Source organism: Nothoprocta perdicaria, unplaced genomic scaffold (genome assembly GCF_003342845.1).
Source record: "Nothoprocta perdicaria isolate Ctin4 unplaced genomic scaffold, notPer1 scaffold_156, whole genome shotgun sequence".
NCBI classification, from domain to species: domain Eukaryota; kingdom Metazoa; phylum Chordata; class Aves; order Tinamiformes; family Tinamidae; genus Nothoprocta; species Nothoprocta perdicaria.
Window position 1 is genome coordinate 711,876 of NW_020454716.1, and position 13,733 is coordinate 725,608.

Genomic DNA, 13,733 nt, shown 5'->3' on the forward strand with positions numbered 1-13,733 from the left:
CAGCAGTCCTATGTTAGGTAGTTATTAGGTGTCTTAAACCACGCAGTATCTACTGTATCTATAAAAGGCTGCAAGGGAAACTCCAGGAGCTGCCACGGCTGTGGTGAGCGGTACAGCAGAACGGTGCTTTTTCTTCCTGAGTCAACACCGACCCTGCTGTTTCCCCGGCGGTGTTGCTGGAACATTGTTTTGCACAGGAGAGGAGACTCACAAAGCTGTGCTCTCCCCTCTGCATCGAGGGACTCCAGGGACCATAAGACAAGAAGAAACAGAAGACAGCAAAACTTACTTCAGCACCACCATTAATTTGAAATCACATATAGAAACTGAATCAATAATTAATCCTACCATATTTTTTATCGAGTTTATATACAAACAGTTACAAGGAAGTTTTATGTAGATATAAAGAGAGGAAGTACTTGGGTGCATTGAAGGAAGAGCGAAAGTTTAAGCTAGGTGTGGCAGCATGCAAAAGAGATCAAAAGATAGAGAAATATATGGAGTTGAAAATGGCCAAATGTCAAAGCAACAATAAAAATGAAGGAACAAGCAGATCATTTAGGACCTAAGTCTAAGAAGAATTGGAGATGGCAGCACAAGAAGAAAAGTACAGTAACACAAATCCATGTCCTCAGAGTTTTGCAGTAAGCAAAGTGGTTTTAATCTGCAGAGAAAAGTTAAAATACAGCAAAGAATGAGGGATGGAGATCATGAGATCTCACCTTCCAGGCAATAACTGAATGATCTGGCAGTTCCTTATGTTACTCAATATGTACTAAAATTCTCTTCTAGTCAGAAGACCGTTACAGTTGCTGGGTTGGAATGGTGCCACTAATCAGAATGAATTATTGTAGGGTTCTGATTTGAGAATAAGTACCTATATATTATAGATCAAAACAACATGTTTTTTCTTTTCCTGAATGCCCGGTCTCTCTCCTCCAGCATCGCATGAGACTTTACACTCTAAGGAAATATTTTTAAACTTACCACCATGACTCTCTCCATCACTGTTGAGATACTGGTAATAGTCATGGGGCTGTCGGTAGAGATCTGACTCATAGGGTACCATATCTTCAGAGGGCTGCAAAGAGAAGAGGAATTTTTAGGACTGTAAGCTTAGATATTCCTTCAAAATCATTCCCATCAGTTTAGGGGGTGTTGCAAACACATTCCTATTGCTGAGGGAAAGAATGGAGTGGCTTCAAGATTTATTAAACCAGTAGGAATAAAAAGCTTGACAGCAAGTGCTGGCTTGCAAAAAACAAACCAAAAGGGAAAATTCCACCTCCTTAGACTCAGTAAGAGAGTTTTCTGCTGCCTGCTTAGCAAATCTTGTCCTGTGGTATTACACAAGATTTTGAGGTCCCAGCCCCCAAACTTCTGCAGATGTTAGTGCTACCTCAGGCATCATGCCCAGGCCAAGAAGACATCACACAAGCACAGCACAGAAACCTTTTCTTTTGCTGTGACAGACATTTACTGTTCTTCCTCCAGTACACAGGTGACACAGGAAAACCATCCTGCTTGTGGCCTTCCCTATGGCAAGCAATCCAACATAAGCATTTTTCAACTTAGTCTGTTGTTTCAGTAAAGGTAGTGTACAATTTGGTTGCTTTATTTAAGGTTTGCTTTCACCTCGTTCTCAAATGAAGATGAGAAAAGCACAGTGGTTGTACATAGGCTTTTATAAACTTTTCTCCTGTTAAGGTCATTAAAAGATTTTTTTTTCTGTATGTCAGGACCAACTCTAACTATTTTAAAATAGCCACTGTTGCCCCTTCCTATACGTGCCATAGTTAACTGTGCCACCCCTTCAGAAGGCCCTGTGCAACAGGCCCTAGAAACACATTCCTTTTAATTGTCCTGGTCAAGGGTCCAGTTTTTGGAGATGGGCTCTTTTGCCCCCCCACTGCTTCTGAACCCCAAAGGAGGCTGCTGGAGACAGAGGAGGCTGAATTCAAAACCAGAAAGTTCACATGAAATTTAAAAGAGCGAAAAAAAATCTGGGAAAGATAAAAATTTCAAATCCTCATCTCCCTTCATGAATCTGGCTCATTTTTAGAACCCAGGATTTTTCTAAGTTTACGCTATGGTGACGGCATGCTAGAAAAGCAGGCAAGCTTCTCTTTTTTGCTCTTTTAGTTTCCTTGCAAACATGAAACTTAGTGCAGGAGCTTCTATAAAATCCAGCTTGATTTGGGAGAAAAGCAGCTGGCAAAAATAAGATTTTATTTTCTGTGTGTGTGTGTGTAACCTAGATCAGAGTTGTCATTCCTCATTAATTCTTCTAATTTAATTCTTCCAGTTAACTCCTTGAAGTCATTCTGTTGTAGGATTGTTATGCTCTAGGGAAGTAATTTCTATGATGACATGGAAAAAAACCCACGACTAACAGGAAGGATCCCTTCCCATGGATTAAAGTATTAGAACACAAAAGGTTAAAAAGAAGTACTCTTAGAAAGTAATTGGAAGCTTTTTGGAACCCCACTGGCAGCTGTGTGCATGGTTAGCACATCATATTAGGATGTGCTGCTACGAGTATCTAAAACGTCCTGACTTCCAGAATGCAGATGAATTGAAATGAACACTAACGAGGTGTGAGATCCAAGCAGTCCTCAAAGCCAGGGGCAAACTCTGCCTCGCTGAAAGCTCCTGACATCAACTGTGGTGGTAGATAATTGTTCTGTAGAGAACATCAGAAAATTATTACCACAACAAAGACCATTTGAGAGAAAGACTAAATGAAAGGAGATGATCATAATTTGTTATCTACTGCAGAGGACCAGACTCCTCTTATTTCAGATCTCTAAAGGGAGTAGGTCCAGTCTCTCCATATCAATATTACTCCACTAGAATCACTCCTCTTCTATACAAGGATTTAACGGAAAGTAGAACTCATTTTCCAGATTTTACAGAGCTGATGACAGGGGACAGTACAAGTTTTCCATCTCTCCAGTGCTCCTGTTTTTCCTCTACGTATTTTCTTTGTATTTTTTTCTAACCACAACTGGTCATACGCATTCAGTCATCCTAATTCATTATTCCTTTGATCTCCTACAATAAAAGGTACTGATGCCATTCTTGACAGGCAAATAAGAGGATGAAGTTCTGAACAAAATTTCTAGTTTTCATTATCTTTGCAAATTAATTAGCCCCACTCCCATTTCCTTTCCATACATACATACTTCCTGTCAAAATCATGTCAGTATGAAGAATGTAAACAGAAAATGCATATTATGTAAATCAGGAGAAAGGGAGGTAAAAAAGTGATATAAATGTATACCATTCAAATGAATAATCTTTTGTTTCCTTTCAGCTGAAGTACTAGAACGTGACGAAAATTGTACACATTCTCCATATCTAAATGCATCAAAATTTGTAATTTTGATAAATATTTAGCCAAAAGTAAAAAGAAAAATCATTTTCCTGTCAATTTAGACTTAAATGACCATGTTTAAAATTTCTGCTCCTGCTCCTGATCATCTACAAAAGCTCTATCACCTTTATATCTTTACAGTACCATAGTATGCTAGGCAGGCCAASTAGCAGTCCCAAAATAGATAAGAAAGAATATCTCACTTCCTTATTTGCATTTTCCTTAGTTGCATTTTTCCTTAGTTAATCTCTTCTTCCCAAAGATTTCTCATATTCCCCCATTTCAGTCCAATATACTTGCCAACAGCCAATATACTCTCAAATGCTGAGAACTGAGAAGGAATTATTTCTGCCATCCCATTCAAAAGCTAGCACTAAAGCTTCACATGGATATTAATGATCAGAGCTGTTAAACAAAAGTGATTTCCTTAATATTTACAGAAATTGCTGATTGTAGAGTTGCAGATACTCAGCATCTAAAAATCAGTCTGCTTTTATATAGATTTTTTTTTTTTTTTTTACATACTTTGTTTTGAAAGTCTGGGATGTAGAATCTCTTTCTTACTAACTGTGGGAAAAGTCTTTCTTGAATTTATTTTTCTATTCAGTGATTCATTGGATGAAATACAAACACAAATATGTCCGTATTAGCACATGCAACCTTGAGCAGTCCTTTTCCATAAAGAACTTGAAGTGGCACCACTTTTCATCTTGGTATCTAATCTGCAAGGCTGCAAGCAGCCAATATGGAAAGATTTTTGATAAATGTTTAAAGGTCTGTGTATCATATTTTCCTTAATTATGCTTATSCTATGAGGGAGTGGGAAGCTTTCCTTCTTTCATTAGAGAAGCCACTACCAAGCCTGTTTGTGATACGTCTCAGATTTTTAGTGCTTTAAGTCTCACTAAAACAACTGTAATAGGGAGAAGAGGTTTCACCATGTGCTGCTGTTGCCTTTTGCAGCAATCATTACCCACCAGCCCTGTCCCTCTCTGGAACCTTCCCACCCACGCAAGCATTTCACTGTCTTACTTCTAGCACTTCTATGACACTCACTGAACTTTTGTTTCCTCAGATAAAAAACAACAAATTATGTTACAATTTAATTGCTTAACTAGTTTTAATGGACATTTTTGGACAGTGTTCCAGTGATTGTTTTCCTGAAAAAGAGTGACAGGAACCTTTGTTAGGAGCTTACAGCTTTGGTCTACAGTTTTCTCTTTTCCTGCATGCCCTGAAGTGCAGTACATGATCAAAAATTACCCTCATACATGAAGTCAACAAACAAGTCTTCATCTGTCACTGAATTTGGTAAATGGAGAGTTGATTCTACCTTCCTTCTTTCTCCTGAAAATCTAGATGAAGCTGTTGCAAAAAGGGAAAAGCCACAAAACTATTTGTACATAGCTGGCATTGTTTGAGAGACAGAAGGGATTCAACTGAATAACATTCTGAAAATTGTTATTATTCACCAAGGCTTTGTCAGATGATTCCAAGCGATTACAAATTAAATGAATTCTGATAATTTTTTGTTATCCTGACATAACTATCCACTGGCATGTGATTCAGAAAAACTCCCCACAGTTTCCAGTGATGTGCTGCACAGAGGAGGTTAAAGGCCAATATTTCCTTGGAAAAATKTACAGTATAACTATTTTAGAAAAGATGAGGATAAACATTGAGATGGTCACTTCATGGCCCAGCCTCACTGGCCCACCTTGGACACGCAGTTGTGTGGAACAGAAAGCCTCTGAGGTGCGTTTTCACTCTCATACGAGTACATCTCCGCTCAAAGCTGAGTACTACAGGTGGCTTCTTAACGATTCACTGATAACCTGGGAACCTCTTTAGATAAAGATGTTTTCTGCTAAGTAGCACAAGTAGATCCTATCATCCATTAAAAGACATGGTCCCTGTTTGCAGGACTTTTCCATAATTTAGTTCTTAATCTTCAAAGCAAGATGCAGGAGAGCTTAAACCATCTGACAGGCACCTACCAAACGCAGTTTAGAGTCTCCTTGTGTAGTCAAGAGGAAGGCAGTTATGGACCCACCCTCAACTGAAAGGGGAGGGGCAGCGGAGAGAAGTGCTGGCCTCACAGAAACCCCAGTCTAGCACAGGCTCGTGTCGCCCCTCTGAAAAAAGTCCCAAGAGGCAGAGACTTTTATAATGATGCCATGTGGGGCTCTAACTGTAAGTGCTCAAAGCAACTAAGTGTAAAACAATTTTGAAAGCACATAACGAAGTTTTATGTTTTGAACATTTTAATCTCAAAAAAAAAAAAAAAAAAAAAGGTCCTGTCAAGTGCTGCTCTAAGACGGAATTGCATTTCCACTGCCTGTTGTCTCATTCACCTCAGCAAAGGTAGCCTGAATGCTTAGCTTCAACAAAAACTAGAATATAAGCCAGACCGTGTTAGATTTTCACTCCTTTCAGTCAATGTATGCACTGATATTGAAGACTTAATAGGTCACAGAATATGGCTATGAGGAAATGGGTAGAAAGAAAAATAACACTAATAGTAAAAATAATAGGAGACACTAGTGTAACAGGAGACAGATTTTGTGTGTGTGTGTGTGTGTGTGTGTGTGTTTTTTAAGCCCAACAAGTAGCATATTCAGCAATCTTTATGTATTTTAAAATTTTCTCAGTTTCTTTTCAGTTCTTATCCAGACTTATTTATAACAGATCTGCTGGGTAAACTCAGTATTTAAGAAAAAGAAGTCTTTTTAGGATCCTCTCACCCTGTGGGTGAATAATGGATTTCATAGACACCAGTTGATGAACTGCTAGAACAATGGATTTCATGAGAATAACAAGTATTTTTTTCAGTCAGTATGGATACAAAATATGACAGGAATTAAGAGAGACATCTTTTGGTATGGAAAATAAGGACATGTACCTTTAGCCTTCATGAGATGGGACAAGGCAAGTACAATACAAATTTTATTACAGTTCCTTTGCAGTTGCTGTATCGCTTATTCTCTTTCTAAACACGGCAAATACCATATGTCATCTACCACATAAAAGCCAATAAAAACACCTTATCTGAGATCTTTTCAGCTACTACAGAATTAGCAAATCCTGTTAAGGCCTAATTTAGCCGGTTTTGAGATTTCTCATTACAGTTTGTCTCTGACGAGCTGTTTACTTAGATTACATTCTTTGCAAATAATAATCGCCAAACTGAACATAGCATAAATTACAGCAGTGTAAAAATGCTTCAGAATTAAAGAAAGAACAGAATCAGCCATATAATCATAGAGAAGAAAAGAAAATTTGTAACTAAAAGACAGAAAGATCCAATTAAGGGCCATGTTTCCTCCCCACCCAGCTTTGCCACCTGCTTTTTATAGCCTGGAATAGGAAAGTTTTCAACTGCATCCATGGAGGTTCAAAATTATTTAAGATTATTTCATGGCTTGTATTTTAAATAAAAGTCACAAATTATGAAGTGTAAAATATGATCAAGAGCAGCTGAATCTGAAGACTAGAACTTTGTCATTAATAAGAGATCAAAGACCTTAAATCTGCAATATACAAAAGCAGCATTCGGCAACTCTTTTTCTCACAGATTGGTAGATATTTAATACATAAACTATGTCACAGTCTCAAGACTAATTAACAACTACAATCTGAATCAAGACTTGGCCTTATACCACAAAGACGGTACAGAAGAAAAAAGTTTATGGACGGGCTATACATATACCCTACAAAAATACCATGAGTTTAATCTTTGAAAACAACTGGAGATCAAAATCAGATACAAGTTGAGGGAGGAAATGTTAATTTCCCATTCATTGTTGTCACTAGTTTTATATATTGACCTGAGCCCAACTTCCTGGCAATACAAATACAGACCAAAAGAGAGACATTTTCAAATATTAAAACTTTGTCTTTTGCTGCTGAGCCCAATCATCCCTATTAGGTATAAACCCCAGATACTCACAGGGGGAATGAGGGGAAATCCTTCCATTTTGCAAGCTTGCAACATTCAGCCAACTTCTCAGTGATTTTTTCTTGATTCAGTTTTCAAACATCCAGAATAACTGTCTTTAAAAATCACATAAACAAACAAACAAACAAACAAAAAAGACGCAACAAAAGCAAGACCCTTGGGGTCTGTGAAGTCGCCTCGTGGATCTCAGTATTGGAGAAAGACCCTAACAAGTTTTCATAGTTGGCCGTAATAGGCTCTGAGGTGAACTTCTTCCCGAGCTGTATCTGAAGTTCCTGATTTTATCAAATGTCTGTAGAAGGGAGATAGCCCGTGGGTCTGTCAGAGCGCCGTGACATCACCGCGCTCAGCCGGTTTGCATAAATCTCATTTCAGGGAGCTGTGGCGCTGAAGAGGAAGTCTGCCCTTYGCCAGAGCTGCCATGGGCAGGTGCCTCAGCACAGTGAGCAGCCCGGAGGCCAGGCCCGCCACCAGTAAGCAAGGAGAGCTTTTATTGACTGGGGAAGGCTCTGGGCTTCCCGATGGAGAAGCAACGTAGTCATCTTGCTGCTCACTGCCTTAATGATTTGTCAAGGTGCTGACAACTGCTGGGAACATAGGCCCTGGCACAGGCTTGTCTTGTGCTGGAATTAGGTGGTAATAATGAGCAGAAGAGAGAAAAGAGTATCCAGTCTCAACTACAACAATGATAGGTTTCTACAGGAAATTAAGGTTATGCCAATGAGACTTTCTTCACGATCTTGTTTTACAGAGTGAAACAATTCAATGAAAGCCACTGGGTGCTCTGATTCGTTGCTCTTCTAGGTCCTGCAAGGAGAAAGCAAGGGGGCAATAAGCTCCATGCAATGGCCTCTACTTCTCCCAGAAGATTTTCTTTAACAGTGAGTAGAGCACAGTTTTAGCCATTTCCTTGAAAAGTGAGATGCTGAAACTTCTTTTTCTTCTGCTCTTCTTCTTATGTGGTGTTYTCTCACCTCCTTATCCCACTGTTTTACTTGCATTCAGCTGCACTGAGCATGTGCCCTCCCTACAAATGGTTCTGCGGAGGCAAGAGTGAGTGGGCCATAGTGCAGCACTGACTGGGTGGAGCCTTGCAGCTCGGAAGGACTCTCTTATTCTGCAAAAGGCCTTCTCACTTTGCAGTGAGTTACCAACATTTTGGAAAAGTGAAGTTTCTTTGTCTGGGTTGTTCCCCTTCAATCTATGCCCATGGCCCACAGGTTCTGCTTTTGAAAGCAGCCTGTTCGCCACTCACCTGGGGCTATGTCTGAGGGGGAATTTCAGCCACTACAAACTTCCTCCCTCGTACACTGGTAAAACCAGAGACCACTCACAAGTTCCTCTCATTCCCCACCCTAAGGAACCCCACAAACAAACCATATTAACAATGGGATAAGATTGAGAACATGATGGGAGATTAACTCTGGAAGCCCCCAGTGTTGAATTTTAGCAACGTTAGTTGATACACATGCATTTCAGTTTTATTTTACTGGTACTAAAAAACTAGAAATGTATAAACTGCTTAACTGCTTAGAAATGTATAAACTTTTGTCTCTGAGAGGATTCTTGAGTCTCTCTTTTGATGCCAGCCTAGTATTTACCAGGTCTACCTGGGTGAACAGGAGAGAAAATATAATCCTGATGATAAAATGTAATAAAAATAGACCTGAAGGAGAGGAACAATAGCATACATAAATCCTAAAAGGGGTAATTGGATAACAGATGATAAAAGTAATTGTGGCAGTTGTATGAATGGCATTCTAAACAGAGAAGACATGCCATCAGACTCTCCATACCCTGACATGTATCATAAACATTTATTGAAATGGATGAAACTGTAGTGTTTTATGGAGAGGGTCTTTTTATTAAAGTGTAGCATAACTATATTTAATACCCTGGGGGATATTGTCATGCTGTCTGTTAGCACAGGAAATTACCTAATAAGGATACATAATTTGCACTAGCCTTACTGTATTCAGGGAATGTTAGATTAATAGCTTTACAAACACTAAYGATCAGGAATGCTCATAAACCTACCAAGATTATCAACATAAATAATCAAATTGATTCTCTGTGTATTGAATTAGAAGAAGATAAGATACCATAAACCTTGAAGAGCAGCAGGAAGTCCAGAAGCTGAATAAGTTTTCTGCAAATGAGAGTATCTCCATAAATGGAAATGCCAGAAATTAAACAGAATGATTGTTTATGGCATTATATCTGTATAGGAACAGTACTAGTAACAACCAGTAAAATTCAGTCTGTATTTAGCTGGGGTTTTGTACTATATTTGTTGTCATAGAATTTTCTCACTCTTAAAGGAATGCCTATTAAAGGAAATACTGTTGGTTCRGATCCTTGCAATGCTTTATGTGATGACTTAAACATAGAAAGGCAGGTGAAATTACAAAGTTATTATATAGCAAAAAATGACATTTTAGATATAGCTGTAATATATTCTTGAATTACAGAATCTGAAAGAATAATTTCAGTATTGTCTGTCAAAATGCTCATGAAAGATAGCCAAGTACATATGAATAATTACCAAACCTTTTATATATCTCTTTTACTATTTTGTCTCAAAGTCTTTTTATCACATTTTTCTTCTCGTAATAACCTATGCCTGAAATTCCAAGGTCTCTATTAATAATCTGTAGTATTGACCCAATGCCTAGTAGTTCACAAAACAATGAAGTTCCTATCCTGAGATGTTGTTTTATGTTAAAAATAAAATTGAAAAGAAAGATGGAAAAAAACATGTAACTGAAGGAAGTATTTATGCAAATATATTTGTCACTTACTACAATGAGATGTTTTCAGATTTGTTTGTTGTAATTTTAAATAGTGCCTTTATTCTAAAACATTTTGGTCTGACTTCAGTGGGGAGCAGATTAAAAAGGTAGATATTGATTTAAGGAAGCACATGGAGTAAAGCTGCATGGAAAACAGGATTCAGGCAATAAGAGGGTTTGACAGAAAGCACAATGGTATTTACAAGTGATAAATGATGGCAGAGCAGTAGAGCAAGAAATAAATGACATGCAAGGATGAAGAGATCTGTGTAGAGCCTTGAAGATGACACCAGTAGTCTAAACTTGGTACCAAAGCAGGATAGAAGCAGTTGGAAGGGAAGGTGGCAGAAGATGAATTTAAGAATAGCGTTGTGAATAAGGAGGCAAAATGTAATTCTACCCAAGATACATGAATTTCTAGTGATATTCTGTATGAGTATTGTCTGATATGACCCATATGATGTTGCTGCTGCTCACAGGCTAGGGATCCTTTTTCATGATGGGAATTTTGGGGACTGGAGAAAAAACTGTCCTGAGATGAAAGATAAAATTTCTGAAGACATTTAACATTCATTTTAATCTGAGATATTTTCCCCCTAAACATCGCCTCACTGTGTGCCTGAGGTGCCTTTAAACGCTGTTTTTCCCCTCCTTCTACCCATTTATTCTTCAAACTTTTTGTAACCACAAGTTACCAAAGCAAGAGGGTTTTAACTCGCAGCCACATCACAGAGAGGTCCCTTTACCTCAAACCTTCTTTGGTGTTCACAAGGTAATCTTTCTCCCTGTTGAAACCACATACAATATCACTCATTGGAAGCCTCTAAATCAGAAACAGGTGCTTACACAGACTCTCTACTGAATTTGCTTGTAGTAGGAAAACAAGTCCTCTAAACAAGAGATYCCCTTATATCTTGCACATCCTTCCCTGGACTGTTAGCTATTAAACTTGTTTTATCCAGAGATGTCATGGCTTAGGAACTTACATATCATTCCTTAACTTCAATGTCCACCCAGATGCCATGTGATGCCCTCTTCTCTTAAGAGCTGATGTGGTGCCTGTGGAGTCAGGGGCAGAGTTTTCCACACTGATGTTCCTTTGTGGGAACTACAGGCTTATTGCTGTAACCCCACTTGAACGAAGACTTTTCTTGGCTAGGTGAGATTCCCTGCTAGGGTTGATGCAGTTTGTAGCAGCAACAAAGTGCTTCTGATGGTCTGCCTTGTGTGGGTTCCCAAATTTTATGTAAGTGCATCTATACAAGAATGTTAGCCAGTGGGAAACATCATAAAAATGTCATTAAAGTATCACAGTCTTAAATAATTTTACCATGTTGGCAAAGATTTGAAGTACAGACTGGATTAAATTTATATCAGGATGAAAATACTTGTTTTCTTTTAAAGGAAGAGGAATAACTTGGTTCAGTGCTAATCTAGAAAGCTGCATTAATATTTTTAGGAACCACCTTATGGTAACCAATCTCTTACAGTACTGAAAAACTTCATTTATCATTTTATTAATAATTTTAAACTGTCCATGGAGCAAATTTAAGCAAAGAAGAGAATCTCCCTATGAGTAATTCATATGGCTCAGGATCTGCTTGCATCACAGCTATATTCGATTGGTGATTGTATTTGGAAGGACTTGTTTTGGCTTTAAGGCATGTTCAAATAGCCATGTGATGTGGTGTCAGTTTTTAATTGTCTTCTGTATTSTGCAGACAACAGAATTTCAGGACCAATTTGTACATTTTTGCTCATTTATAGTCATTCACTCTCTGAAAATGTTTATATTTATTCCATTTCAATCAATTAACRTAGAAGCATGCTATTATGCCATCTACTCAGGAAATCTAAATCCCAGTGTCACTGTTGTCACTAAGGTGCAGTAGCATTTAAAATCTTTTCAAATAGTTTTACTTTGACCCTACAATCCAATCTCTCATTTCCTTTTAAATTAATCTGGAGGATTTTCCCCCAAGTCAGATATGTTAATAGTCAAAATTAAACTATAATGATGAGGTGCATTTAAGACAATTTGCTATGATAGTAAATTGATGTACGATAGTAAATCATTTTCTGTGCTTCTTGGAGCGATGATAGGGATAGTAACTTCAGGCGTGTTTTAGATAGAACGTGAAATAGCAGCGGCAGGTTCGGTGTGTCGATGTATGTTAAGCGATGTCTACATGAACAAGCAATATGGACCAGTAAGAGCATATTAGTAGATAGGAACTTGGTGATCCTGAAGGCTCAGCAACCATCCTGTATTTTCTTTTTTCTTTTATTTTTTTTTTGGTGGAGGGGAGGACTGGGTGTCCCTTCAGGCTGGCTCCAGTCTGGTCCCATGGACTGAAATCCCGTTTGGAGTCCTGTATTGCATTACCTGGTTCAGTTTATTTGGGAAAGAATCCAGTTCATTTGCTCTGAAACTGCTCTGTAATGCGACTAGTAAGTTGTGAGGATCAAGAGATTTATTTTAAAAGTGCACTTAAAATGTTTTTAAACTAAACTGCTGCTCTAAATCCACCCTTAGAAAGGATCTATTCCCAGGTCCATAGCATTCGAAGCCACGGCTCTTTGCACAGTCTCCCAGGACACACTGGGCTGTAGGATGAAGCATGGATGCWAGCCCCGGGTGCCACCTTTATCAGTGTGTATGACTGGCATTCAACAAACAATACTCTATTGTATATAGGGAAGGGATTTTTCCTACTAGTTTTTTCCTTACCAGGAGCTACTGGTAAGAAAAAATAACTTTTGAATTAGTTGCTTTAGCTTCCTTTGTAACCTTAAACCATCTCTGAGAAATTAAGTGGGATATGTTGCATTCTTTTGTCTCCATTTTTGCTTTCTTTCCTGTAGGTTTTTCAGGTAACTTGAAATCTGCAGTGACTGCTAAAAATCTGACATATTCATAAAGCTTATGGTAGAAAAATTGCAACAATCTAGAGATAAGTAGCTCCAGCATAAGTTGTTGTTTTTTTATGACCACCATCTGCTTACTGCTTTGGCAAATTTTACATCAGTCTTGTGAAGATTTCAGGACCCTTGAAAGGAATTACCTTCTTTCCAGTTGCAGTTGTTTTGCGTAGTATTTTGGCACTGATTTTTTTTATAAAATTGAGCTGTTCACAGTATATGGGCTGGAACTTTGTTTCCTCCCTCCTGGTGCTCCGTTGGGTTCATCTACTGGTTTCTTCTAGCCTTTTTTTTTTTTGTCTGTTTATTTGTTTGTTTGTTTTAATGCAAATAGTTTTCCCTACTACCATTCAATATTTATCTCAAACTTCTGGTTATGCCAGATATATTACATAATGCCTTAAACAAATAAGTACTAGGGAGAAGCAAKTTTGTAAAGGACCTGAAAAGAACAAGAAACTTGTTTTTGATGTGGTACTTGACAAGAATTTAGTGGAGAAATATTAAAGAGAGCTTTTGAACAGTGTTTTCAGCCCCTGTTAGACTGGAGAAAGGAGAAAGGGAAACGATCGTCTAAATCAGCAAGGCCAGTGAGAAGGAGACTGCCATAGCYCAGGTAGCTGGTCAGTGAGAGTTTAGGCAATGAGAAGAAAGTTTGACTGTACACGTGTCCTGTGAATTGAAA

At 38.3% G+C, this 13,733-nt stretch overlaps 1 protein-coding gene across 2 annotated transcripts in view; it reads right to left on the bottom strand.

Moving 5' to 3' along the window:
* SPI1 (Spi-1 proto-oncogene) overlaps positions 1-13,733 on the bottom strand; it is a 42,090-nt gene that overhangs the window by 11,186 nt on the left and 17,171 nt on the right. Inside the window, exons 1-2 of one of the 2 annotated variants that reach the window (XM_026035136.1) lie at positions 7,326-7,690; positions 988-1,081 (exon numbers count right to left, since the gene is read on the bottom strand). In XM_026035136.1, the coding sequence (XP_025890921.1) occupies positions 988-1,081; positions 7,326-7,370 (139 nt within the window). In that variant the 5' untranslated portion in view covers positions 7,371-7,690. Of the gene's footprint in view, positions 1-987; positions 1,082-7,325; positions 7,691-13,733 lie in introns of those variants that run through there. The other variant, XM_026035137.1, reaches the window with a different exon arrangement.